The sequence below is a fragment of the Bos indicus x Bos taurus genome, chromosome 25, assembly GCF_003369695.1.
Source record: "Bos indicus x Bos taurus breed Angus x Brahman F1 hybrid chromosome 25, Bos_hybrid_MaternalHap_v2.0, whole genome shotgun sequence".
In the NCBI taxonomy this organism is placed as follows: Eukaryota; Metazoa; Chordata; class Mammalia; order Artiodactyla; family Bovidae; genus Bos; species Bos indicus x Bos taurus.
In genome coordinates this window covers 16631023-16658726 of record NC_040100.1, presented here as the reverse complement: position 1 = coordinate 16658726, position 27704 = coordinate 16631023, and the positions used below count along the sequence as shown (strand labels likewise).

Genomic DNA, 27704 nt, shown 5'->3' with positions numbered 1-27704 from the left:
CCAAAAACCGGGGCTTCTGAAGAACAGATGTGAGGGGCCAACTGATGGTCTCAGCCACGGGATTCATGGGGGCGGTGGGTCACATGGGGAGGCAGAGACAGAAATCCTCAAATATATACAAGTTTAATGTATTCCTGTTTATTCTGTTGACACTGAACATATCATTTTAATGTATTCAGACTTATTAATGGATATATCTTACCTGAAAAAAATGAGCTATACCATATCATGGATTATTTAAATATTAAAAATTTTCTTTCTATATTTCCCACATTATAAGTTCAAACGAATGCTACATTCCAACAACAAGAAAAAAACTTTTTAAAGAGAGTGATGTGCTTTTGCCAAAATCATACCACATATCAGGTGGAAAATTCATGGCTTTATTAGTAGATGGCAGAGAAAACTGGCTCATTATACAGTGAAACTAAAACTTGGATCTCATAGACAAAGGTGAATTTTAAATAGTTTAAAAGTACTATTCAACATTTCAGCCTGGCATCAAGCAATGAAAACAAATATTTGACCACGCAGGGCAGATGTCAGCCAGTACACACACCAGCATGTACTGGCTGGACTTCAGCCCAATATTTAGTGGCCTAGATGTGAAAGAAAAGCCAATAAAACTAATAGAAGAAACTGCAAAGTATTGTTAACTATTTTTAAATAAGAAATCAAAAAGCAACAAATGATATAACAAAATAGCTAATTAACCTACATTAAAATTAAGAATGTCTGTTCAGTGAAGGACACCCCTGGTTATACAAACACAAGTGCCATCTTCAGAGTTTTTCCAACTTCCCAGGAATATAGGAGGAACTTTTGAGAGTAAACAAAAAAAAAAATGGTAAGAAGCCCCCATGAGAAAAGGAACAAAGATAAATTAGCAATTCACAAAAAGGGGCACCAGAAAGGCTGACAGGAAAATGAAGAAATTCCTCAAATTACTGGTGACCAGATGAATGTACATTAAAACAGGGCACCACTTTCTACCCAAGAGACTGGCAAAAGTTAGAAAGTTGGGCAGTAATAAATGCTGGTGGGGATGAGCAGAAATAGGAAGCTTTAAGTGGGAGAGTCAAAGACCATTCTAAAAAAACAATAGAGAAATTAATCTGTCTGATGCATAATTCCATCCTGGGTACCTCTGCTGGAGAACTTTACATAAGTATGGAAGGAGACATAGAAAAAGATGTTCACCATGACCATGGCCTTGCCTGTGGGCCGAGGAGTTGCAGGTAACCCAGGTGTCTACCACTTAGCAAATGTCTAAAAAAAATGCACTTAACACCCACCATGGAATATCTTGGAGCAGCTCAAAGAAATAAAGCTGATGTAGCCTAAGCAACCCATGTTGAGTGAGAAAAGCAGCAGGGCAAGATCAACGGGATTATATTACATGTGGGCAAAGTATATGCACACAGACAGCAGAGCATGTTCAAGGAAACATTCATATTCAAAGACATGGAGTCAACACACTAGAACGGATGCTTACAGGAGAGGATGACATGAAGGGAAAAAGCCATAAACCCTGTGTGGACTGCGATCCTGAGATCAAAACCAAAAGGTTCAAGGTGCTCAATTATGCTTTAAACAACACGTGTGCATCAGGAAGGTGGCTCAAAAGGGTCCTAGGGTGAGGAAGACACCCAAGCCTGAGAATCTACTGTACTCTTCAAAATAATAACCCACTGTTTGCCTCTGGTGAAGCTATTGCATTTGTGAGGCTCATCATCTAGTTTCCGGCTGGGCAGAGGAACCACACCTTGGTTCAAGTCAACTTCACCTCCATCCCCCGATGACCCTGAGGCCACGGCTGGTCCTGGATGTGGCAGAATTCTGAGGCCTGGAGTCCCCTTCCAACCCTTACTAATTTCAACTCACTCTTTCAGTATGAGAAGTTTCATATAAGAGACATTTCAGTGAGTGATGGTGGACTAGTGAAGGTGAGGGGATACCTTCTCCATGTCCCAGAGGGCCGTAAAATTCAGCACACCCTGTGGATGGAGCCACAGTCCACCTAAGGCAGCAAAGACCATCATACAATTAAACCAGGTAGCTAACGGCTTGAAACTGGGGTCAAAGGAGAGGGAGTCAAAGATCACTCCTGGATTTTGCTTCAGCTTGAAGATGAGTTCTAACTCAGCTGCAGCTAGCAAGCCCTTACGGGCCAAAATGGGGCAGCCCATTCTCCCCAAGTCCAGGCTGGGCCTCCAAACAGGGAGTGGGGTTTCAGCCCCAGACCTCGATGAGGTCCCCAGATTCCATTCCCAGGTCAGCCGGCAGCTCCTTGCCTGAAAGCTTCGTCCCATCAAAAAAGAAGGAGAGCTTGTGGCCGGAGAGTCCCATAGCCTCCTCGTAGCGGGACATGAGGGTCTTGAGAGGAGAATCCTGGGCGGAGAAGAAAAAAACATGGACGTAAGAATCTGAAAAGAGAGACTGAGGAAAACTTGTAGGGACAGACAGAGAGCTTGGGACATGTCAAGTTGGAGCCCACAGAGGGGGATACAAGTGGACGAAGAAGCCAGCAGTAGCTGGTTCCTTTCTCTAGGGAGCTGGGCCATGGAGCCCAGGGCTGGGATGCTGGCTCTGGGTCGGATACATTCTCCAAAGCTGGTCTCCACACCTAACATGGAGGCATGATGCACAAGGAGGAAGCCAGCCAGGCTCTGGAGTGAGCATGACCCAAGCTGGGGGCCAGGTGCCCTTATTAAACTAGATGTGTAAGCTTAGCCAAGTGCTATGGGTTTGAGAGTCCCTTGGACAGCAAGAAGGTCAATCCTAAAGGAAATCAACCCTGAATATTCATTAGAAGGACTGAAGCTGAAGCTCTAATACTTTGGCCACCTGATGAGAAGAGCCAACTCATTGGAAAAGACCCTGATGCTGGGAAAGATTCAGGGCAGGAGGAGAAGGGGACAACAGAGGATGAGATGGTTGGATGGCGTCACCGACTCAATGGACATGGGTTTGAGCAAACTCCAGGAGATAGTGAAGGACAGGGAAGCCTGGTGTGCTGCAGTCCATGGGGTCCCAAAGATGGGGACACAACTTAGTGACTGAACAACAACAACAGTGGATTGACTGTGTCCCCCAAAAACATACCGTGTGCTCCTGACCCTTAAGAAATGTGCATGTGACCTCATTTGGAAGATATGATCAAGATAAGATGAGGCTGGGACTGCCCTGTGGTCCCACTGCTAAGACTCCACCTCCCAACACAGGGGGCCCAGGTTCAATCCCGGGTCAGGAAACTGGATGCTACATGTTGCAACTGAAGATTCTGCACGCTGCAACAACTAAGACCCAGTGCAGCTCAATAAATAAATACACATTAAAAAAAAATGAGGTCATGGTTGATTACACTGTGCACTAAGGTGACAGGACTAGTGTTCTTGTAAGACGGGAAAACAGATACATACAGAGATACACAGGGAGAACTTCCTATGACAAAAGAGGCGGGAGGCAGCTGCAAGTCAAGGACTGCTGGCCACCCGCAGAAGGTAGGAGGAAGCATGGACCCAGAGGCTCCGAGGGAGCGTGAACCTGCTGACAACTTGATTTCAAACTTGCAGCCTCCAGAACTGGGAGAGAACACATTTCTGTTGTTTTAAGCCACCCAGCCTGTAGTGGTTTGTTACAGCAGCTCTCAGAAACAAATACAGCAAGTCATTCCACCTCTACAGATGTTGGTTTCTATCTGTTAAATGAGGGTAGCAACAGTGCTTTCTCATACAAGACTGCTGTGAATTTCAATAATATCCTGAATGTGAAATAATTAGCCTTAGCACAGGGACTGTCACTTCTATGGTACATTTGATCGGTCTTACTGGTTACTATTCAAGGGTGATTTCCACTTTAACCAGGAGGAGTTAGGAGACCAGAGCCAGCTTCCCAGAAGAGGGAGGGAACCTAAACACTGAACGTCATACACTCTCTAGGATGGGCAGGGACCCAAGACCACAGAGGGCAGGGACTCCATCCTCCACCCACTGAAGGGAGACTGCAGAGCACAGGGCAAGGGGCGTGGCCAGCTGGCTCCCCCACTCACGGGAGGCAGCGAGACTTCCAGCGTCTGGTGCTTCTCTTTTCCCTGGACCCGAAGTTGGAGCAGTGGCGACGTCTCTGCAGCCTCCGGAGAACTTGCTAGAACCACACAGTCTGTGGCAGGCAGGATAGGGAAGCCAGGCCTAAACAAGGGTTGGAAGCCAGGCCCCCTCTGGGCCTCTCCCCACATCCCCTCCCTGTGGCAAAATCCTCCTCAGGCTTCGTTCCTCTCACCAATGATGTCAGCCACGCCAAGCTTTAGGGCCCTGGGGGTGGCGGTAGGGGACAGCTCGGTCTCTCCCAACAGCAAGAGGATCCTGCTTGGGGACACCCCAAGGCGGGCGGCCATGTGGTCCACCACGCTCTTAAGGGGCTCCGACTAGGAGGGGGACAGAAAGTAAAGGACGCCTTCCTGCCTTGACTTGCTTCCCCATCCCCATCCCCCAATTTCTGGCCTTAACTACTTGCTGAATTCCTCAGCAGTGAGTTCCATCACATTTACCTGGAAAGGCACAAAATAAAATCATGTCAATAAGGGGTTCAGGCAAGTGACACAGACACAAAGCAGCCATGAGTTAGGAGGGGAAAAAAGGGAGTGGTGGGGGTTGTGGCCAACCAGAACTGGATATGCCCCATCTAAGCCTGGGCAGCTGTTCCGCAGCTCTGGCTAATTGGTACCAGCTGGGAATATGGGCCAGGTACTGATGCTTTTGAACTGTGGTGTTGGAGAAGACTCTTGAGAGTCCCTTGGACTGCAAGGAGATGCAACCAGTCCATTCCGAAGATCAGCCCTGGGATTTTCTTTGGAAGGAATGATGCTAAAGCTGAAACTCCAGTACTTTGGCCATCTCATGCGAAGAGTTGACTCATTGGAAAAGACTCTGATGCTGGGAGGGATTGGGGACAGAAGGAGAAGGGGACGACAGAGGATGAGATGGCTGGATGGCATTACTGACTCGATGGACGTGAGTCTGAGTGAACTCCGGAAGTTGGTGATAGACAGGGAGGCCTAGCGTGCTGCGATTCATGGGGTCGCAAAGAGTCAGACACGACTGAGCGACTGAACTGAACTGAACTGAACTGCATCTTCCTATTTAAGAGAAGCCAGAAATCTGGACCTCAGTACCCAATCACCCATTGCAAAGGTTGGAAATGAACTATTTGGTTTTAAAATCACCGTACAGCTTGAAAGAAGATGCATGGAACTTCCCTGGTGGTCCAGTGGTTAAGATTCCCCGCTCCCGATGCAGAGGGCACAGGTTCAGTCCCTGGTTGGGGAACTAATATCTCACATGCCAGATGGCATGGACAGAAAAAATAAAGAAGATGATGCACTGTTGATAAGGCCATGGGCTGCTAGTTGGCAAGTTTTGGCTTAGCTGCTTGTCTGATACACTGTTACTACTCAGTAAGTAGTCATTTCTGTTCTTCTTTTGGAATGGGGGTCATCCCTATAATAGTAGTCATCACCAGGAAGCTAGGGGAGCTTGGAATGACCAAGTGACCCCTGGGTGTCTGAAGCCCTAAGAACAAGCACAGGAGGGCAGTACAGGGTCCAAGGGAAGGAAGGAGGGAGGGATGGCCCTCCCCTGGAGAAGGAAATGGCAACCCACTCCAGTATTCTTGCCTGGAGAATCCCATGGACAGAGGAACTATGTGGGCTACAGTCCACGGGTCACAAAGAGTCAGACACGACTGAGCAACTTCACTTTCACTTTGCCAGATAGAGAGGGCAGAGGGAGGAAAAGATCTGGACAAAGGGGACAGTGAGTGCAAAGGCGCAGAGGGCTGAAAGCGTGCTGGGCAGCTCCAGACAGCAAGATGGGCAAAGGAAGACACTAGTCTCTCCATGGGCAGCTCCTGGAACCCTGCTCCCAGACCCTTCAGGCATTTACCATTCTGATGGGCAACCTGACCAGGTCAGCTCGGCACCGGATTTTGAGTGGCAGGAGTCGAGAGTTCTCTGGGAGACTGGGCCCCTCCACTAGGACCACCTCATCCTCTTGGCTCAGGTGGTCTTGGCCTTGGGATTGCTTGGGACTCAGGCAGGAACGGAGATCTTGGAGACGCTTGTTCACCTCCCTGAGGTGCAGAAAGGACTGTGCGTCAGTCAGGGTGGGCCCCCTCCCGACCGTCCCTTCTCCAATCTAGCCCAGAGCAGAGCACACTGCCCACCCCTGCCCTTGGTACCTTAACTTCCGGAGTGCCTGAGTATGCTTCCTGCTTTTGGTACGTGGCAGAGGTGAGGGCAAAGGCGAGGTGTCCTGATCCCTGCAGACAGAAGAGAGGGACAGAATAGGGAAAGAGATGAGACCCCAGCCTCACCCACAGCTCTCCTTCCAGGGGGCCCCTGGGCACCAGACGGGGACCAGGAGGATCAATACGGAGCACTTCTGGTGACATCCGTCTTATTTGAAGACTGGGGTGGGTAGGGGGTGAGGGGTGGAGGACAGGGAAAACCTGAGTCATGATTTTTATACTTATATGGCCCAAATATGAGGGAGGAGAAAGCCTCACTTTTAAGATAAGTTGCTTTCCAGGTGAATATCTGATAAAATCCAAATGACACCAAACACTTACTATATGCTAAGGGTTAACTCTTCATTTACCATAAAATTCTGACCCAAGTACCACTATTATCTCCATTTTACAGAAGAGGAAACTGAAGCACAAAGAGGATGGCCAGGGAGTCCCTGGTGGCCCAGTGGTTAAAAATCTGCCTTCTAATACAGGGGACGCAAGTTCAATCCCTGGTTGGGGAACTATGATCCCACATGCAGCTAAGCCCTTATGCCACAACTAGAGAGGCATATACACTGCAATGAAGACCCCTTGCAGCCAAAACAGAGAGAGAGGATGGCCAAAAGACAGGGTCTGAAGCACAGGGCAGCCTCCAGAGCCACACCCTTCAGCTCCACATCACTACCTTCTTAGACACAAAGCGGAACCCCTCCACTTCCTGGCCAGTCTGGAGGGTCTGCTGTCATCCTCCAGTGGGACTCACTGCTTCTCCCAAGAGTTTCATTCCTCATCCAAGCCTCAGGATGCCTTCTGGGAAACTTCTTACCCTTCCAGGAGCCACCCAAGGGTCCTGCCCGCCTCAGCCCACCCTTCCAATTCCCGTTCTGCTCCTGAGGCCCCAGTACTCTTGCCTCACTCACAGTAACATCTTTTTCTTCTCTTCTCCATCCTTACTCCTCAGCTTCTTCTTCCAGGGGGAACTGGGACATGGGAAATCCACTGCATGGGGACTGCTGGCATCCTCCACATCTGCCTCTGGGGACAGGGGAGGAGGAAGTGGAAAGGGTTAGCCAAGAGAAGGCAGTGGGAGACCAAGGAGAGACAAGGCAGGGGCTTCAGAAGGTTCTGAAAAAGGAGGAGATTAGGGGGCCCCGGACACACATGACCACTGGGGAAGGGTTTGGGGGGACGAATCAAGAGAAAAGCCTAGAGGGCTTCCCCAGCAGCACTGCAGTGGTGCAGTTAAGACTCTGCCTTCCAATGCAGGGACGTGGGTTTGACCCCTGGTCAGGGAACTAAGATCCCACATGCGTGTGGCCAAAAAAAAGGAAGGGGGCGCCTTAGAGAGAAGGATGAACTGGAGTCTGACAGTGAGATTAGGAAAGTGTCCACACCTCGCACCAGTGCATGACACAGGGCCAGGAGTGGACAACAGGCAGTGGCTCACCCAACTACAGCGTGCTCTTCTCATTTTGATCACCTGCACCTCACAAATCAAAAACCCTGAGCACACAACCGGGAAAACATGTATTTACTTAATACACAGGTACTACTGACTATACATGTACAAACCATTATATATGTTATGAATCATACACTATAACAAATGCTATCAAAGGATGATTTTTTTTCCCCAGCTATTTCTCTTGTTTTCTGCCCCTACTCAATTTGGTGGGCACAAAGAAGACGTGTCTGGGGCGGGGGCGGGGAGCGTCTTTGGTAAAGAGGTTACGTACAGGCCCTCTAAGTCCAGGCTTCTCAAACGTCATCCATGTGAGTGTCGTTGTGGTATTTTGCCATATCTCGGTATTACGTGATATGTTTCTTTAAATCACTCATCTTCACTTAAATGTCTTAGAAAAGGAAACCAGGTATTATTCTAGACCACAGAAGCTCTTTTCCGTTTGCCTGCCACCAGATCATCGTTAACCATCGTTATTTATTTTTATAAATAAATACCATGAATACAAAACAATGGTAATAAATCCTAGATCAGTGGTTCTCAACCAGAGGCAATTCTGCCTCCTGCGGGACATGTGACCATGTCTGGAGACAATTTTGGCTGTCGCAGCAAGGGGAAGAAGGGGTTGCGGAGGGTGATGACGTCTGCTGGGTGGAGGCCAGGCTGCTGCTCCACACCCCGCAGGGCATAGGACAGCCCCACACAAAGAAGGATCCAGTCCAAAAGCCGGTAGCACCAAGGGTGAGAAACCCTGTCCTAGGAGCTGCCACTGGCCTGAGACTCTGCATTTCTAACAAGCTCCCGGGAGATACCCAACACTCCTGGGCCCACATTTTTTTTTTCTCAAGATTGTTTTTATATGGACCATTTTTAAAGTCTTTACTGAATCTGATACAATATCGCTTCTGTTTTACGCTTTGGTTTTTCCATGTACGGTATACGGGATCTTAGCTCCCAGATCAGGGATTCAACCTGCACCCCCAGCATTGGAAGGTGAAATTCCGAGCACTGGACCACCAGGGAAGTCCCTGGGCCCTGCATTTTGAGTGGCGAGGACAGAGGTGCCTTGGTACTTCTCTGTTCCAGATACCATATATGTAAACCTTATATGCAGCCCAAGGTGGGAGGGGGGACATGTTATTAAAACATATTTTCTTTAATTGGGCTTCCCTGGTAGTGGCTCAGCTGGTAAAGAATTCACCTGCAACGCGGGAGACTTGGGTTCGATCCCTGGGTTGGGAAGATCCCTGGAAAAGGGAACAGCTACAGACTCTAATATTCTGGCCTGGAGAATTCCATTGACTGTATAGTTGCAAAGAGTGGGGTGGCATGGGGTGGCAAAGAGTCGGACATGACTGAGCGACTTTCACATACGTATATAGTTCCAAGTACCATATATGTAAACCATATATGTAGCCCAAGGGGGGAGGGCTTTCTATTAATACATATTCTCTTTAATTAATTTCCACCAGAATCCTTTGACACAGGTCTATTATTTATCCCCATTTGGCTGATGAGGAAATTGAAGCCTTAAAAGATTAACTTGCACAAGGTCACACAGCTACTAAGGGGGAGAGCTGGTTCCTAAACCAGCTCTTCATCGCCCTGCCATACTCCCTCGTGGCACAAAAGTCTTAGTCCAAGGTCTGCATTTGCCCACTGGATCTCTTCCCTAGCAGACCTGATTTCTATTCACTGCCCTTGAGCAGTTTGCAAAAAATCACATCACTGCAGGAGGACAAAGGCTGGGCAGCCCTGATAAGATTCAGAGAACACCCTGTTGGCTCAGAGTGTTCCCAGGAAACTTGCTACAGATGTAAAAAGATGTTACAAATTCTCAACACTTCTCCCTTCCACTGCTCCCAAGGTTATACAATCAAAGTCTCTGGGGATGACACCTGGAAACCTGTATATTAGAGACTTCCCTGGTGGTCCAGTGGCTAAGACTCCAGTGCTTTCACTGCTGAGGGTCCAGGTTCAATTCCTGCTCAGAGAACTAAGATCCCACAAGCCACACAGTGTGGCCAAAAAAAATTTAGCACATTCTGATGCTTATTAGAGCTGGGGGAAGGAGTCTGGACAACACTTTCTGTGTCTTCTGGTTAACAAGCCAGCTCCTTTCAGGACTGGAGGTTTTTCTGGCTAGGATGCAGAAGTCACCTCTTTCATGTCCTCCCCTTTAGCTTCAGGAAACAACTAACTACAGGAATGTAAACTCCAGAAAGTCTTCTCAGAGAGGCCAGTGCTGGACAACTCTCCCTAGAAGCCCTCCTTACCTTCTTCAGCCTCTGGGGGACATAATTTCAGGAGGGACACGTTATCTGGGATAAGGTGGAGGCTGCTTTTCACCTGCAAAGAAATAGTAGATCAGTACCAAATGCTCCCTTACACTTAAAGAGAAAACCGGGGTCAATTCTCTCATGCTCAGCCTCCTCCAGCTCCCAAGCCCACCCTGAGGATGTAGATATTACCACTCTCCCACAGGGACGCAGGAGCTCAGCTTCACCAGGATCCAAAATTGGAGTACTCTACCATATGATATTACTTGTATGTGGAATCTAAACTATAACATAAATGAACTCATCTAGGAAGCAGAAACTTAGAGAACAGACTTGCGGTTGCCAAGCAGGGAGATGGGGGAAGTTGGGGGGGGGGGGGTGCGGTTGAGAGATGGACTGGGAGTTTGGAGTTAGTAGATGCATATTACATACAGAATGGATGGACAACAAGGCCCTACGGTATAGCACAGTGTCAATGTCCTAGGATAAACCATAATGGAAAAGAATATGTATATATATATATAACATAACCTCAGATATGCAGATGACACCACTCTTATGGCAGAAAACGAAGAACTAAAGAGCCTCTTGATTAAAGTGAGAGAGGAGAGTGAAAAAGTTGGCTTAAAGCTCAACATTCAGAAAACTAAGATCATGGCATCTGGTCCCATCACTTCATGGCAAATAGATGGGGAAACAGTGGAAACAGTGGCTGATTTTATTTTTTGGGGCTCCAAAATCACTGCAGATGGTGATTGCAGCCATGAAATTAAAAGACACTTACTCCTTGGAAGAAAAGTTATGACCAACCTAGACAGCATATTGAAAAGCAGAGACATTACTTTGCCAACAAAGGTCCATCTAGTCAAGGCTATGGTTTTTCCAGTAGTCATGTATGGATGTGAGAGTTGGACTATAAAGAAAGCTGAGTGCTGAAGAATAGATGCTTTTGAACCATGGTGTTGGAGAAGACTCTTGAGAGTCCCTTGGACTGCAAAGAGATCCAACCAGTCCATCCTAAAGGAAATTAGTCCTGAATATTCATTAGAAGGATTGAAGCCGAAGCTCCAATACTTTGGCCACATGATGCAAAGAGCGGACTCATTTGAAAAGACCCTGATGCTGGGAAAGATTGAAGGCAGGATGAGAAGGGGAAGACAGAAGATGAGACGGTTGGATGGCATCACCGACTCAATGTACATGAGTTTGAGTAAACTCCGGGAGTTGGTGATGGATAAGGAGGCCTTGGCGTGCTGTAGTCCATGGGGTCGTAAAGAGTCGGACACGACTGAGCAACTGAACTGAACTGAACATATATGTGAGTCACTTTGCTGTACAGCAGAAATTAATCCAACATCGTACATCAACTACACTTCAATTTAAAAAACACAGGAGTACTCTGATGAGGAGCACCCTTCCCTAATGCACTCTAAGGATGCAAGTTTCATTTCCCTTTCTTACAAAGGAGCTAGCCATCCTGCTGTCTTAGAATCCTTGGCAATTTCAGGCCCCTCGCTCACCATACCTCGTGGGGACCCCAGTCCTCTCTGAATTTTCATGGACCCCAGTCCCCATCTTCCTGAATCTTTAGCATCGAGAAACCCAACATGCCCCAAATCCCACCCAGCCCTAGGTCCTCCAGCTCTTCCCTTAACCATCAGATATCTCAACCTCTTAGGCTCCCTATACCCCCCGCCCCGACACTCCAGCTCCTGGGAATCTCAAACTCCAAGCACACTCCAAACCCCTTCAAGCTCCCCAATTTGCATCTTTCTGCCTCCAAGGCCCCTAGCCCCTGCTTCCATTTCGTCTCCCAAGACCAACCCTAGAACCCTACCTCAGCACTCCTAAACCCAGTCCCTCCGCGCTAACCGTCCCGGGAACCCGGCTGCACCTTCTCCGAGTACACTGGAACCGCCGGTGCCTCCCCAGGATCCAGCAGCAGCCGCCGCCGCCGCCTGACCAAGACCCGAGGGGCTCCACCAGGCTCTGCGTCCGCCCCTTCGCTGTCACTGTCGCTGTCGTCCCGGGACGCGGCCGGGACGGGGGATTCGGGAAGCGGGACCTCGGCCGCGGCCGCAGCGCCGCGCGCGGTTGCAACCTCCAAGACATCCTCATCGCTGTCGCTGACCAAGTCCACGAGCCCCGAGTCCAAGGTGTGTCGAGCTGGGGATCGCTGGGCGCCAGGACATCGGCTCCGGCCGCCCCGGGATCCCCGAGCCCTTCGGCCGCCGCCGCCGCCTCTGGGACGACCGGGTCTCCTCACCGGCTCCGCCATGGCACGCACCGGGTCTCCACAGTCGCCAGCTTCTGGTCGACTGGCCTGGCCCCCTCCAGCGGATTCCGCCCTTCATTGGGCGAACCGCCTGCTAGTCAACACCTCTCTCCGTCCACGCCCTCTGGCTCCACCTCTCCGCCTTTTCATTGGTCGCTGGACCCGCCCATCACGCATTCACCACTGAAACCAAGGCGCCAAAGATTCCAATCAACCTCGGCACAATCGTCGTAGGTTTCGATTCGGTCCGCCTCACCCATTGGCCTGGCCTTCTACAAGGCCCGCCCACTGGATGGAGTCTTTTTCCTGGTTGATGGAAGGGCGAGGTATCCTGGGAATTATAGTCCGCAAACCCTCAGGCTGGCGTGGAGGAAATCGGGCTGGGAATAGCTTTTAGACACTGCGGATCTCATGGGTATCCGCTTCCCCTTTCCCCCAACTGCGAGGTGGGCTCAGTAATTACACTACACGCCGAGACCTCGCATACGCCCCTCCTCATGTACAGAATCCACGCAACACACACCCGGAGCCACACTTCAGTACCATACAACTCTCCGAATTCCCTCCTACAGCGTTCCTCACACAGGACGTCCCGACAGACACTACACGGGCTGTATCAACACAACATGTACTCTTGCAACACTGTCCCTCGATATACACCTAAGAACACCCGCCTCGCAAAAAACCTGCAAGGGCAAACACAAATGAAAAATAAGAGGTTTAATTCTCCCTGTTGAAAATAAGGATCATGACTTCACTCTTTCAGAATTTCTTCCTTGGAACTTTTCAAAATGTGTGTAAATCTGTGTGTGTGTGTGTGTGTGTGTTAACTGAAGTAGAGTTGGTTTAAAACATTGTGTTAGTTTTTGGTGTACAACACGGTGATTCAGTTTTTGTTTTTGTTTTTGTTTTCTAAACGTTAGCTTTTTTTACATCAACATTTTATTTTTTTGGCTGGACTGGGTCTTCCTTGCTTTGTGCGGGCTTTCTTTAGTTGCAGTGGGGGGAGGGGGGTGGGCAGCTACTCTTTGTTTTGGTGCCCAGACTTCTCACTGGGGTGACTTCTCTTGTTGTAGAGCACAGACTCTAGGCATGGGCTTCATGGGATCAGTATTTGTGGTGCACAGGCTTAATTGGCATGTGGAATCTTCCCAGACCAGGAATCAAACCCATGTCCCCTGCTAACGCAGGCACTCATCCACTGTGCCACCAGGGAAGTCCATGATTCAGTTTTATATATATATTTTCTTTTTCAAATTCTTTTCCATTATAGTTTATTACAAGATACTGATTGTAGTCCTCTGTGCTATACAATAGGACTTTGTTGTTTATCTATTTTATATATAGTAATTGTATCTGCTTAAAGCTCAACATTCAGAAAACGAAGATCATGGCATCCAGTCCCATCACTTCTTGGGAAATAGATGGGGAAACAGTGGAAACAGTGTCAGACTTTATTTTTGGGGGCTCCAAAATCACTGCAGATGGTGACTGCAGCCATGAAATTAAAAGACGCTTACTCCTTGGAAGGAAAGTTATGACCAACCTAGATAGTATATTCAAAAGCAGAGACACTACTTTGCCAACAAAGGTCCATCTAGTCAAGGCTATGGTTTTTCCATTGGTCATGTATGGATGTGAGAGTTGGACTGTGAAGAAGGCTGAGCGCCGAAGAATTGATGCTTTTGAACTGTGGTGTTGAAGACTCTTGAGCATCCCTTGGACTGCAAGGAGATCCAACCAGTCCATTCTGAAGGAGATCAGCCCTGGGATTTCTTTGGAAGGAATGATGCTAAAGCCAAAACTCCAGTACTTTGGCTACCTCATGGGAAGAGTTAACTCATTGGAAAAGACTCTGATGCTGGGAGGGATTGGGGGCAGGAGGAGAAGGGGACGACAGAGGATGAGATGGCTGGATGGAATCACTGACTCGATGGACGTGAGTCTGAGTGAACTCTGGGAGTTGGTGATGGACAGGGAGGCCTGGCGTGCTGTGATTCATGGGGTCGCAAAGAGTCGGCCACGACTGAGCGACTGAACTAATTGTATCTGCTAATCCCAAACTCCTAATTGATCCCAACCCACCCCGCACGCTTTCCCCTTTGGTAACCATGAACTTGTTTTCTTCTGCTGTGAGTCTATTTCTGTTCTGTAAATAAGTTCTGGAGCCATCTTTTTGAAAGCCAAGTGTCAGGGGAAATAGCTCCAGCTCCAACGGGAGACTAACAGCCTAACTTGTAGAAGCTCCCCTGCAATATACAAAACCACCTACCATCTGAAAGATGCTAGAAGCTTGTTTCACCCTTGGATAAAAGCCAATCGCCATGATAAAGGGTGATCTACTACGTATGTCTTAAAGGTGAAGTCAAGTCCCCTTCTTGAGGCCTAGTCATTGGAAACAGGATACAGTTTTGAATATTTATCTTGAAAAGAGGATAATGGGTTATACCTGCTTGGCCTATATGAAAGTGTGAGATTTCTTTCAGCTTTTGCAATCAGTCTCTTAGGGGACTGCCTGTGATGTGCATCACATTCTGTTTAATGCTTATTTAATAATAAAATGGTTTTCTGTCTCTACTACCTCTGTAGAGAGGTTTTCTGGGTTGGAAGAAGGTTTTGTTTTTTCATTATATTTTCCCAACCAACCCAGCAATGACACTGTGTACCCCAGAGGTTACCTACCCTCCACGCACTACAGTTTTCACAACTCCTGTATCAGATGCACCCCAACACACACAGCACAGATACACTCCCTCCTACATGTCACACCTCCCACATTGCCTCCAATTGCATGACACTTGTTGACCTAAATAAAAGTCAGTTATTGTAGAGAATTCCCTAGCAGTCCAGTGGTTAGGACTCCTCGCTTTCACTGCCAAGGGCCGGGGTTCAATCCCTGGTTAGAGATCCCTCAAGGGGAGTGGCACAGCCAAAAAGACAAACAAAACCGAAGTCAGTTATTTTTACCAGCAAGAATAGATTTATTCAGGAAGAGCAGAGAACAAGGAAGTTATAGCAAAAGCCATAGGCAAGGCCAACAAACAGAGAAGGTTATTGTATAGGGAAAAAAGGGAAGACATTGGGAGGGGTTGTTCTGAAGGAATGTCCACTGGAGAAAAGTGAGAGTTCAGGGTAATGATGGCTTCTCACTGTCCGAGTTGCTGGGGTAATGGATTTCTTCTAGGAGATGAAATGTACTTCTTTTCCTCTTGGGACCTATAACTGATGATTCTTTCCAGTCCATGGTTCTTCCATTAGGGTCTTTAACTGACAGTTCTTCCTGTAATTGATGATGAGTGTCTTCAACTGACAACTGTTCCTGCAATTGACGAAAGCATCCCCTTCAACTGCATTTTAGTGAAAGTGAAAGTGAAGTCGCTCAGTCGTGTCCGACTCTTTGCGACACCGTGGACTGTAGCCCACCAGGCTCCTCTGTCCATGGGATTCTCCAAGCAAGTACTGGAGTGGGTTGCCATTTCCTTCTCCAGGGGATCTTCCTGACCCAGGGATCGAACCCGGGTCCCCTGCATTGCAGGCAGACGCTTTACCCTCTGAGCCACCAGGGAAGCATTTTAGTGAGGGTTCCCTTTATTAATTTTCACACCCTGACACCTCACACTATACATGCTATACCATATTTCACTCAGAACGCCCACCCAGCATACAGCCAATACCACCTGTCTCTGACACACATAGGGTTCATGTGGCTTGTGCTTCACACACCCATCCAATACAGCATCTTGACATCCACCCACATCCTATCCCATCCCCCTCTTCCACCACACTGATATCCACTACACATACACCTCAAGTCAGCCAAAGTCAAGACTGAGGTCACACAAGCCCAGCAGGTGGGGCTGTTTCCCAAAGGACAAAGACTGGCTCTGGCAGTGTGGACTCCAAGGACTTCCCAGCCCCAGGAAATCATCTTCTCTTTGCAGCAAAGCTGGAAGAATAGAGACTGCACCAAAAGTCTTTCTGCCACCTTGGTCCCTACCTGAGCATGCTCAGCCTCTGTCGTGTCTGACTCTTTGCAACCCCATGGACTGTAGCCCGCCAGGCTCCTCCGTCCATGGGATTTCCCAGGCAAGGGAACTGGAGCAGGTTGCCATTTTCTCCTCCAGGGGATCTTCCCGACCCAGGGATTGAACCCACGTCTCTTGTGTCTCCTGCATTGGCAGGCGGATTCTTTATCACTGTGCCACCTGGGAAGCCCCTCCCTACCTGAGAGGCTCCTGCAAACTAGGGGTGACTCAGGGCCTGAAATTTCCTTCAAGCCTCTGTCTCCCTAAATCCTGTTCACGAGATATAAGCAGTCCAGTACCTGCCAAAGAAACAGATCATGGGGTGGGAAGTTGGGAAACTTTGGCGTGTGGCCATCTTCTGAGCAGGTGCCTACGCTGGAGGAAGTCCTGACCCAAATGTTCTGGGTGGCCTCTGGCTCTTGGGACACAGAGGCCCTTAATAAATGCCAAATAATTATAAGAGCTAGGACTTCCCTGGTGATCCAGTGGTTAAGACCCCATGCTCCCTATGCAAGGGGCAGGGATTCAATCCCTGGTCAGAGAACTAGACCCCCACATGCCCCAACTAAGATTCTTCATGGTGCAACAAAGATCAAAGATCCCGTGTGCCACAGCTAAGGCTCAGCACAGCCAAATTAGTAAATACATATTTTAAAAATAATAGTAAAAATAGCCAATGTTCGAGTGACTACTATGCCACTGTCACATGCTTCATGTTTCACTTAAGACTCTTTAATGTAGCTATCATTACAATGGTTATTTTACAGACCAGGAAACTGCAGCACAGACAGCTTGAGTCACACAGTCAGAAAAGAGTGGATCTGGGATCAAACCCAGATAGTCTGATTCCAGAGCACTGGGCTGGAGTTGGCACACCTTGGTTCCTCTCTTCCCCCAAGCGTTCCCCAGGTAACCGAGTTCACAAGACTCCTGTTTTTGCCCCCAAATCTCAGGACTTGCCAGAGTCCTTCATTCACTCCTCCTTTTCCACTCATTTCTTCATCTTTGCCATCCTCTGATTGGGTATTGGAGGCACAGAGAAGACCCAGACCTGAGTTCACCCTCAAGGAAGAAGGATGTTTTCACCAGGAGTCACAAATTTACATGCTTCAGGCAGAGACAGGAAACCTACATGAATGAAGCCCACTGGGTGAGAGGCAATAGAGAATGGTGGGGACTATGGCAATATGGAAAGTTCATATTAGTTGAAGGATAAGGTAGGGAGAGGGTGAATCTTGAGCTAGATGTGGGAATTTTATTTTATTTTTTGCCACATGGACTGTGTCCAAGATGGAAGCCTGAGGAAATGCTGAAGGTTCATTTCCCAACCCCCACACTCCAAACATACACTATGCAAATATAACAGGAAGCATCACTTTCTTTCTTTTCTTTCTCTTAGTACATACCTGAGCTCAAATGCAGGACAGAATTTTCCCAGTGCTAGAAATCAAGAAGGAAATCAAAGTCACAGCAGTGAAACAGAAGCCCATCAGAATGCTGGGGTCCCTAAGATTGGAGTTTTAATGTCCACCTGGGGACAGAGGTCAAGTCTGCAGTTTCAGGAAGAGCAGCGAGCTGAAACTAAGCCCCCTGCACAAAGCTGGGAGCTGAGAAAAGACTGTCTCTCCTGGGCACAGAAGACAGAGGGGGGAAAAAAATCCATCCACAAACCTTGGGATACAGCTTGGAAAAAGTCATCAGAATTCCCGGAGTCATTGGAGTATGGGTTTGGATTCAGACCAAACCTCTAGGGTAAAAGCTTGCTCTGAATAAAATGATAAGAAACCTGTGTAGCCTGTAAAACTGTGGCAGAAGCCAAATCAAGCTGGCCCCAGGAGATGTGAGTGGGGCCCAGGGAACTCAGGGGACTCCTGCAGGAGAAACAAAGAATGCTTCCATGGTGACATCGCCATGTACAGATGACAGTAATCACCTCCTCCCTAATCCTACTTTATAACTGGGAACACTGAGGGTCAATGATTTTGAGTAAGTTACTTAAAGTCAGTTAGCAATTAAAGTATTTAATTTCTCTGTGCCTCAGTCTTCTCAGCTTTAAGGCAACAATAACTTTAGTGTAACTTCTTCATAGGATTGTCATAAAGATAAAACAAGATGCTACTTGTAAAGCATTTATTAATATTAGAACTATGCCTGATACATCATCCTATGAGGAAGGCATACTAAAATAGCTAAAATCAAAGTGTCAGTTGCTTAGTAGTGCCCGACACCACGACCCCATGGACTACAGCCTGCCAGGCTCCTCTGTCCATGGAATTCTCCAGGCAATAATACTGGAGTGGGTTGCTATTTCCTACTCCAGGGATCTTCCCAACTCAGGGATCAAACTCGGGTCTCCTGCACTGCAGGCGGATTCTTCACCGTCTGAGCCACCAGGGAAAAAGTAAGTTCTAAAGTTTCAGAGACAAGAAAGAACCGAGTCTCAACAATAAACATAGGACATTATGAAGAAGCGGAGCATTAATAAAAGGAATTCTAGGACTTCCTTTGTGGTTAAGGTGGTTGAGAATCCCCCTGACGATGCAGGGGACACGGATTCGATCCCTGGTCCAGAAAGATTCCACATGCCACAGAGCAACTAAGCCCACGCGCCCTAGAGCTCTGTGCTCTGCAACAAGCGAAGCCACTGCGATGAGAAGCCCACACACCGCCATGAAGAGTAGCCCCACTCACCGCTACTAGAGAAAGGCTGCTCACAGCAACGAAGACCCAGTGCAGCAAAAAAAAAAAAAAAAAGATGTATGGCTGAGTCCCTTTGCTGTCTACCTGAAACTATTACAACATTGTTAATCAGCTATACTCCAATACAAAAGTTTAATTGAAAAAGAAAAGGAACTCTAGAAATAAAAATGTAGGTATTGAAAAAGTCTAGCAGTCTTAGAGAGAGCAGGAGAGGGACTAGGTTTCAGATACCAATTTTCAGAAGAGCATTGGAGCTGGGGCGGCCAGGCAGAAGATCCCAAAACCGTCAATGACCAAGTCCCTCTTTGCCTGAGATAGGAACCCGGGTGTGGTGGAGCTTGCTACATCATAGTTTCAGGGCCTGGAGACTTTTAGCTTTGAAGTCTTTGTGATTTACATCACAGGCAGTTTACCGGGTAATAGGCACAGTGGCTGGAACAGGAGCCAGGTTTCTGGATTCAGCTCTGTGAAGTGCTAGTCATGTGACCTGGCCTCTCTGACTCAGTTTGCCATCTACAAAACTGCACTTAGGAAGGGAGGGTGTCAAGAATGATATAGGTTCTGGAATTAGACTGCCAGAGTTCAAATCCTGACCCCAATCTTTATTAACTAGGCAAGCCTTGTGCATGTAATTTAGTGTCTCTGCCTCAGTTTCCTCATCTATGAAATAAGGTGGTTCATGAAGGTAAAATGAGTTAATATACATAAACATACATACACATGTAATAAATATAAAATACTTTTATACAGTCTTGGCACATAAGAGCTCAATAACCTTGTGAGGTGATTGGAAAGATTAAATGCGTTCACTGATGTCAGACTATAGTAGACACTCAGTAAATAACAGTGATGGGACTTCCCTGTGGCTAAGACTCTGTGCTCCCAAAGCAGGGGACCAGAGTTTGAGCCCTGGTCAGTGAACTAAGATCCTACGTGCCATGGACAACTACGCCCATGTGCCACAACTAAAGAGAGCCATGTGCCGCAACGACTGAACCCTCTAGAGCCCATGCTCTGCAACAGGAGAAGCCTGTGCTCCGAAATGAAGAGCCTACACAGCAGGGGGGAAAAATGCTGAAGCTAAAGAGCCCACATGCCGCATCCAAGGTTGCAGATCCAGATTGCTGCAACTAAGACCCGCCACAGCCAATACCATAAAATAATAAGTGGAAGTGATGACTGCCAATTCCTGGATTGCTTCCTCTTCAGTTGGCGCCCCTCGTACGACTGTTGAATGAACCATGGTTGAATGCCTGAATGGCGGGAATGGCAGGCAAGTAAGGGAGATGAGTGCAAGCCAAGTCACGGGCGTAAAGGCCCAGTGGTCCCCAAGACACAGTTCTTGCTGGATTCCAGAGGAGCACAAGCGTTTGCGTCTTCCCTTCCCCTCTCCTACAAGGGCACTATGTCCCAGGATTGGAAGAGCTCACTGAGTTTCGGCTTCCCAGGTGGCTCAGTGATAAAGAATCTGCCTGCCAATGCAGGAGACACAGGAGACATGTGTTCAATCCCTGGGTCGGGAAGATCCCCTGGAGGAGAAAAATGACCATCCACTTCAATATTCTTGCCTGGGAAATCCCATGAATGGAGGAGCCTGGCGGGCTACAGTCCATGGGGTTGCAAAGAGTCAGGCATGACTGAGCGACTGAGCACACAAACATACACAGTTTATTTGGGGAGTGCAAAGGGGGCTGAAGTTTCACTTGTACACACACACACACACACAGAGTTATGCAAATCCAAAGGGTGACATAACATCGCTCCAGAGGCTCACGCTGTCTTCTTGGGGTCCCAGATTTCAAAGTCGGGTGAGGACTTCAGGGCCCTGAGGAGGCCCAGGCTATGCAGAAGAAAGGCTGATGGGGAACGGGCCCAGCAGCCAGCACCCCACTTCCATCCCTTTTCATCTCCCTCCTTTCGCATCCTCTGGAGGGCAGTTCCCAGCTCACCTGAAGGGAGTCACCTAGTGCTCCACCCTATTCGAGCCCCTCCTCCCCATGCCGGTTCTGGTCCATCGGGATTATCCATGTTCTCATAAGAGTCTGCATCTGGTCAGAACCAGGAAGGAGTAAGGTGGGAGTAGAGCCTGAAGTCAGCCGGGAGGGAGGAAGTCTCAGAGGACCACAGGAGGTGGCAGGAGATGCACCCACCTTCCTCATGATTAGCACCAGGCTGGGCTCGAACGAAGCGGAGCTGGGGAGCTGCATACAAGATCCCTCTCATATCCTCATAGGATTGGGACCCTGTGTGGGCAGGGCACAGAGAGTTGGAGGCCTAGGAGCCATCCTGGGGACTTGGGGAAGGGAAGTGCAACCTAAGATATGGAGGGGGGTCTTAGGGCCTTGAGCAATATTGTGCTAGGAAGAGTTAGCACCAGGTTCTGGGCCCTTGTTCATTGTAAGGTTTGGTCACATGTGGGTTAGATTACATTCATGGTCAGAGGAAAAAGTCAAGAACAGAATTGGAAGGAGTAAGAGTCAGAGTTGTCAGGAGGTTGTAGAGAGAGCTTGGGTCAAAGCTGAGGTCTGCACTGGGGCTGGGGCGAGCTGGAGGTCAAAGTCCAGGCTGGAACCGCACTGAGACTGGGGCACTGAGACTGGGGCTGCTGTTGATAGTGAGGGATGGGGGTGGATACTGGGAGTCAAGATAGGCCGTGGGGTCAGTGCTGAAGTTAGGGTTAGGAGTCCAGTCTAAGGTTAGGATTGGGCCTGGGTTGGGGGTCAGAGCCAAGGTCAAGGTGGGGCCTGATTTCAGAGCCAAGACCACATCAACCCAATCTGGGCAAGACAGGCAGGTCCCAAGCACTTCTCACCAAGGGAGGCTGCCTCTCTGCTGGGGTCCCAGGCTGATCCATGGGGGCTCAGCAAGTCTGGAGAAGGAAGAGGGAAGTCATTTCTGGCTTTTGGGTCACACACACACCCACCCACCCCACAGGAACGTGACCTCCTCACACACACCTGTTGTCCTGGTGACGGTAGGGGCCAGTTCTTCATCTTCATTCTCGTAAGACTCAGCTCCTGCAGGAAAAAGAGAACTTCAGGGACCACTCCGCCCTGTAGGGGATTCCCAGCCTCGTGGATTCTCCCGAGTCTCCGAGGCCCCACGAGGTCCCCAGATTACCGTTAGAGAAGGAGTCTTCATCCTGAGGATCCAAGCTCCCTTCCTCAGGGTTCTCATAGCCGCTGCCATCTGGTGGGAAAGGAGGAGCATCCACCGACGGCCCACAGCCCACGGCCCCGAGGAGGTGAGGATGGGGGAGGGCAGTCTTACCCTGGGAGAGTTGGTCCTGCCCAAGGTTGGAGTCGTTCTCGTAAAACTCGGAGCCCTCTTCACTGTCCGGCTCCTCGTAGGCCTCCCCTTCCTCTTCTTCTGGGCCTGGGGTTCGGGGATGGAGGTGGGAACCGGGTCACGGGCCCCCTCCTCTAGGCCCCAGTCCACTGTTCCTACCCCAGACCGCTCCGACACCTCTCAAGTGAGTAATCACCACCCCCATCAATCACCAGGTCCTGGCGGGCTCCGGGACCCCGCGGCTCTGGCCTCCTGGACGTCGCTGCGTGGGTTTCCGTAGGACGGCGCGGCGGCTCCGAGGCCCGCAGCCCACCGCAGGGCGCGTCCTGGCGGGTGAGAAGAGATGGAGGCGGTCAGGGGTACGGGCAGAGGATGCTTCCAGGCCCTGCTGGAGGACTCCGCGTCTTGGTACCCAGCCTTGAGCCAGGGCAGAGGCGGGACCTAAATATAGAGGCGAGGTTCTGCTCTCGCAACCAGACAGGGGTCTCGAGTCCTGGGGGCGGGGATATGAGTTCTGAGGGCGGGCCTTAGTCCTGGGGGCGGGTCTCAGATGTGGGTGGTCTCAGCGTCGCGGGGGCGGGCTCTTCACTGAGGGCGATGCTCCGGGCTCGGGAAGACTTGGAGCTCAGGAGATTGGAGGAAAATGGGTGGGATGCCCGCTCTGGGTCAGGTACCTACCCGTGCCAGAGTGGGGCATGGAGAGGGAAAGCATGTTTCCGTACTGGCTGTTGGCCCCGTTTCCCGGGGGAGGCGTCACTTTGAAGAACCTGGGGGAGGAAAAGGGAGTTGCACTTGAGGCCAGGCCTCAAGATTCAGGCTAGGGCTTCCCGGGTGGCTCAATGGTAAAGAATACGCCTGCCAATGCAGGAGACACGGGTTCGATCCCTGATCTTGGCAGATCACACATGCCGCAGAGCGACTGAGCCTGGGCGCCACAACTATGGAGTCTGTGCTCTAGAGCCCCCAAACCGCAACTACTGAGTCCACGCGCTGCAATTACTGAAGCTCTCTCACCCTAGAGCCAGTGCTCCACAACGAGAAGCCACCGCAAGGAGAAGCCCGGGCACCACAACTAGAGTAGCGCCCACTCTCCGCAGCTAGGAAAAAGCCCGCAAAGCAACGAAGACCCAGCACAGCCAAAAATAAATAAATAGAACTATTTTTAAAAGAGATTCAGGTAAACCCTTAGAGGTTAAAATGTGGTCACTTGTTGAAACTTCTCTGGTGGTCCGGTGGCTAAGACGTGCTCCCAGTGCAGTGATTGGGGAACTAGATCCCACATGTTGTAACCAAGAGTATGCATGCCACAACTAAAGATTCCGCATGCAGCAGGGAAATCAAAGATCCTGCATGCCTGAACTAAGACCCAGTGAAGCAAAAAAAAAAAAAAATTGTAATCACTTGTTATTAGTTAGCACCTCTCTTCTGACATAGTGAAGCGACTTAGCAGCAGCAGCTTCTGACATAGCCTACAGAGGGATCTGTGATCATCCAAGGAGGACTTCACAGAGGAGGTAGCTTTGGTGCTGGGCTTTGAAGGCTGGGCAGCATTTCAACCATAGAGATGGAGAAAAGACAGCATGAGCAGAGGAAACTGAGAGCAAAGCATAAAGTGAAAGTGTAGGAGTGAGAGCCTGGAGGGCACTGGAATAATTACCTTCTATTGGGATCTGTCATTCGCTTTCTTTTCCTCCTCAGGATCAGGGCTGGTGGGAGTTAAGGGGAATGATCAGAAGAAAAACTCGAGAGTGAAGATTTGGGAGATGCTGGGGAGATAACTTGGAGGAGAAGGGAGTTCAAATTTCAAAGGGCTCGGGTAGTTTGGGGAGGGTAGGAAAGGACGGAGGGCGGGATTCTGAGGTCTGTTAGGGAGGTGTGGGAGGAAAAATGGTTGTCAGACTGGCTAGAGTGGGCTCTCTTGAGGAAGGAGGGATAAAGCTTGGGAAGACAAACATGACTCACCTCTTCGAAGATAAAGAAAACCCACCAGGGAAGTCAGGCAGAAGATCAGATAAATTAAAGTCACAACAGGGACTTTCCAGACACCAGTCTCCAGCAGCCAATGCCATACTGGTAGGGGGAAGGAGCTATGAGATGAAGATCCCAGGCTGGCATCTTGCTTTTCAGCCTCAGTTCCTCAAAGCGCCATAAGTCTGAAAGACCCTGGCCAGATATAGATCCTCAACATCCCAAGCTACACGGAGGGCTCTCCTCCCTCCCTCTGAGGACCCGGAACCTCACACAGGGCCTGGAGCGGCATCTATTAAGCAAATTGTTGACGAACTACGACTATCAGCAGATGCTATGTTAGGATTTAGAGGAGCAAGATGATCAGCTTCCTGCTGCAGCTAAGAACAGCTATGGTCAGTGTGAAGGGCAGAGTGGGGTTCACAAGGTTAGATGTGGGATGTGGCCATGTGCTGAGGTTAAGTTAGCAGGGAAAATTCAGGTTGAGTATGAGAGTTGTGGTTGCAGTAGCACAGTAGGATTGAATGAAGGGAGACAGAATGGGCAGAACATTATGACCAATTTAATGGACGGGAAAGAAAAAAGGAAGGATGCCCAGGTTCCTGGCTTGGGCCTGTGGGCAGGTGTCCTTCACTTATGCAGGGCCACCCAGAAGACTATCGAGTTTGATTGTGTAAAGGTTGAGCTTGCAGTGTCCATGGGATATCAAATGGCAATTCCAGGTGTTGGCTGGGTGTGGGGTGTGATGGAGCCTGAAACCATGCCTCTTTAGGCATGGTGGCCTAAAGAGGCATGGGGGTAAAGGAAGTCAAACAGGATGTGGGAGTGTAGACAGACATAAGAAGAGAGCTCAGGGCTTCAACAGTGAGGCGTGAGGGAGGGAGGAAGACTCCCCCAAAGTTTATGGGAAGAAATAACCAGTGGTAGGAGAAGACGGGGAAAAGTGGGTGTCTCGGAAGCAAGGGAGGAAAAGAGTTTGGGTCGGTGTTCAGTGTAGAGGTTGGAGTTTGGGATGATGAGACTGGTACTAGGTCTCAGGTCAAGGGGCCAAGGTTGCCTAGCATCCAGTTCTTCCCTCTCCTCAGCCAGCCCTCCCTGCCCCAGCTACTCAGATGAGCCACAGTTGGGAGAAACTCACCTGACTGGGCAGTGACCTTCAGCTGCATCTGGGTGGTCTTGTTGCCATGGTTACAACGATAGATGTCAGCATCTTGAGCTGTAGCTTCAGGCAGTAACAGAACCACCTTTCCCCCAAGGGTGCCCATGACCCACATCTCTCTGAGCTGGGCATGTTTGCTGACATATAGGCTCAGCAGTTTGACCTCAGGCTTCATGGGATACTTGTGGATCCAGGAGACGGAGCCTCTGACCAGGGAGGTATGGGAGGCCCCACAGGACAGCAAGAGCGTGGAGCCCGGGGCCACAGTGAGATCTGGGGCAGGGAGATCCATGGCTAGGAAGGCGTAATCCTTGGGGTGGGGGCTCCTCCTCCCCTGTAGATCATCCAGTTCCCAGTCACCTTCCCCGCTCTTCCTGGCACCACCCCCCCCCCCCCCGCCCCCGCCATCACCTTACCACGGTTGTCGCTGTGGTTCAATGTGCTGTTAGGTGGAGCACAGGGCAGGTCTGCGTGTGAGATCTCCTTAAAGTGGTCCGTGCCCCACACATTCAGCTGGGACTTTGTGGGGTGACCAGAAGAGGACCTGGGGCCCTTCGAGGTTTTGTTCCTCAGGTCACAGCTTGGGTCATTGAGGTCTGAAGCATTCCACCGGAACAGTTTCCCTGGGAAGATACCCAGAACCAGAATACAGAGACCAGAATACAGAGACATCCAGGAGAGGAAGAGAGATACAGAGACCCAGAAAGGCAGATGCAAAGACCCAGAGAGAGACAGAGAAAGAGCGACTCAGAGAAAAGAGTGAAAGACACAGAGCCACACGGCGCTGACGTCATAAAGCCGCAGGGGGTTTAGAAGCCACCTAAAACTAGCTCCCAGCGTGTCTCTTGGCCCCTCCGGCCCCTCCCTCCGGATTCATTTCAGCTGCTGGACCTCCTCCATCTCTGGTGGGCCTCCCTCTTCTCACTCAGCCCTCCCTGCCCCAGCCCGGACCTCACCGCTGCCCTGCACGCTGACTGTCCAGCCGGGCTGCCAGCCCTGCTCAGAAGACAGGCCTGGCTGGCACAGGTAGAAGCCCCCCATATGTTTGGAGACATTGAAGAGGAACAGCAGGGTTCCCTGGGGCTCCTTCAGGGTGCCCAGAGGCCCCACATGGATGCCCAGGCCTGGTAACCCTAGGCTCAAATTTAAGAAGGGTGTTGTTTGGGAGCCCCGAAACCAGGCCAGTTGTTCAGGGGGACCAGCCGAGGAACCTTCGAGGCATGGCAGCACAGCATCGCCTCCCTCTGTGGAGAGAGAGAGAGGGACAGGGTGGGGTGGCAGGGTGGAAGCGGGGAGAAAGGAACCCCCAGCCCCCTTCACTCCTCACACTGGGTGAGGAACCCCCAGTCCCTACAGCAGGGAGTGGATGAGTCCTCAGAGTCCTTCCAATCCTCCCCTGGATTTTACAGATAACAAAATGGAGGCTCAGAGAGGGTAAGTGACTCAGCCAAGGGCACCCAGCCGGAACCCAGATTTCCAGCCCTTCCATCCACCTCTGCCCTCCGGACATACCTTTAGCCTCCACTAGGCGTGGATCCTCGGGCCTGACTCCTACAGGGGTAAGGAAGAGGAGGAGAAAGAGGAGAGGAGGTGGCATGGTGGCCAGACTCCCCGGGGCGCCCAGCTTCGCCGCGCGGGGGATGCTGGGGCAGGCGGGGACCCGGTGGGCACTGAACCATGGGCGTCTGTGGGGGCGGGCGGACAGTCCCCCCGGAGAGGAAGGGGTGGTCACGCCTCAGGCCCAGTCTCCATGCACCCCTCCAGAACCACAAAACTCGCCTCCTCCCTGCGTCCCCGTTTTATTTTCATCTCAGCACTTACCACCATGTGAATGACCTTGTCTGTGTGTTTCCTTATTTGATCGCTTTCTGTTCCCCACCCCTCTAGAATGTAAGCCTCTTGTGGCAGAGATTGTCTGGTTCAGACTGTACACACGGTGCCCCAGAACAGGGCTTGGCACGCTGTAGTTGCCCAAGGAATATTTGTTGAATGAGTGGGTTCAGACTCCTTCCTTCTCCCCCTCCTCCCTCCTTCAACCTCAGGCTCTGAATTCATTTCCTTTCACACACACACACAACCCCCTTCATTCATTCAACCGACATCTCTTGGGTCTTCTTCCACCTCCATACAATCAGCCCATCACACATAAGGTGGGATCCGGCAGACCTGAGTTTGAATCCTCTGCCTCTGCCGCTTGGCTAAATGTCTTCATCTTTCTGAGCCTGAGCGTCATTCTTTTTATCAACTGGGGATAATAATA

At 50.0% G+C, this 27704-nt stretch overlaps 2 protein-coding genes across 6 annotated transcripts; both read right to left on the bottom strand.

The window, feature by feature from the left end:
* Positions 1-116: 116 nt before the first annotated feature.
* Positions 117-12430, bottom strand: NFATC2IP (nuclear factor of activated T cells 2 interacting protein). The gene is made up of 8 exons (XM_027527265.1): positions 11924-12430; positions 10027-10099; positions 7209-7323; positions 6238-6318; positions 5943-6129; positions 4282-4426; positions 4052-4161; positions 117-2391 (listed from the first exon to the last, which is right to left on the bottom strand). The coding sequence occupies exons 1-8, from the start codon at positions 12305-12307 to the stop codon at positions 2233-2235; spliced, it is 1254 nt and encodes a 417-aa protein (XP_027383066.1). The 5' UTR covers positions 12308-12430; the 3' UTR covers positions 117-2232.
* A 2834-nt stretch (positions 12431-15264) lies between these two features.
* CD19 (CD19 molecule) lies at positions 15265-27704 on the bottom strand. Of its 5 annotated transcripts, XM_027527141.1 has the most exons (16): positions 26957-27694; positions 26401-26688; positions 25861-26067; positions 25424-25717; positions 24280-24387; positions 23975-24023; positions 22996-23084; positions 22530-22643; positions 22300-22404; positions 22150-22218; positions 21987-22046; positions 21842-21898; positions 21180-21272; positions 20979-21077; positions 17736-17769; positions 15265-15623 (listed from the first exon to the last, which is right to left on the bottom strand). In XM_027527141.1, the coding sequence occupies exons 1-14, from the start codon at positions 27039-27041 to the stop codon at positions 20989-20991; spliced, it is 1707 nt and encodes a 568-aa protein (XP_027382942.1). In that variant the 5' UTR covers positions 27042-27694; the 3' UTR covers positions 15265-15623; positions 17736-17769; positions 20979-20988. The 5 variants fall into 5 exon arrangements, 4 of the variants coding, with proteins under 4 accessions (XP_027382942.1, XP_027382941.1, XP_027382943.1 ...); XM_027527140.1 differs by lacking the exon at positions 17736-17769 and having other exon boundaries at positions 26957-27693; XM_027527139.1 differs by lacking the exons at positions 15265-15623; positions 17736-17769 and adding an exon at positions 20676-20869 and having other exon boundaries at positions 26957-27688.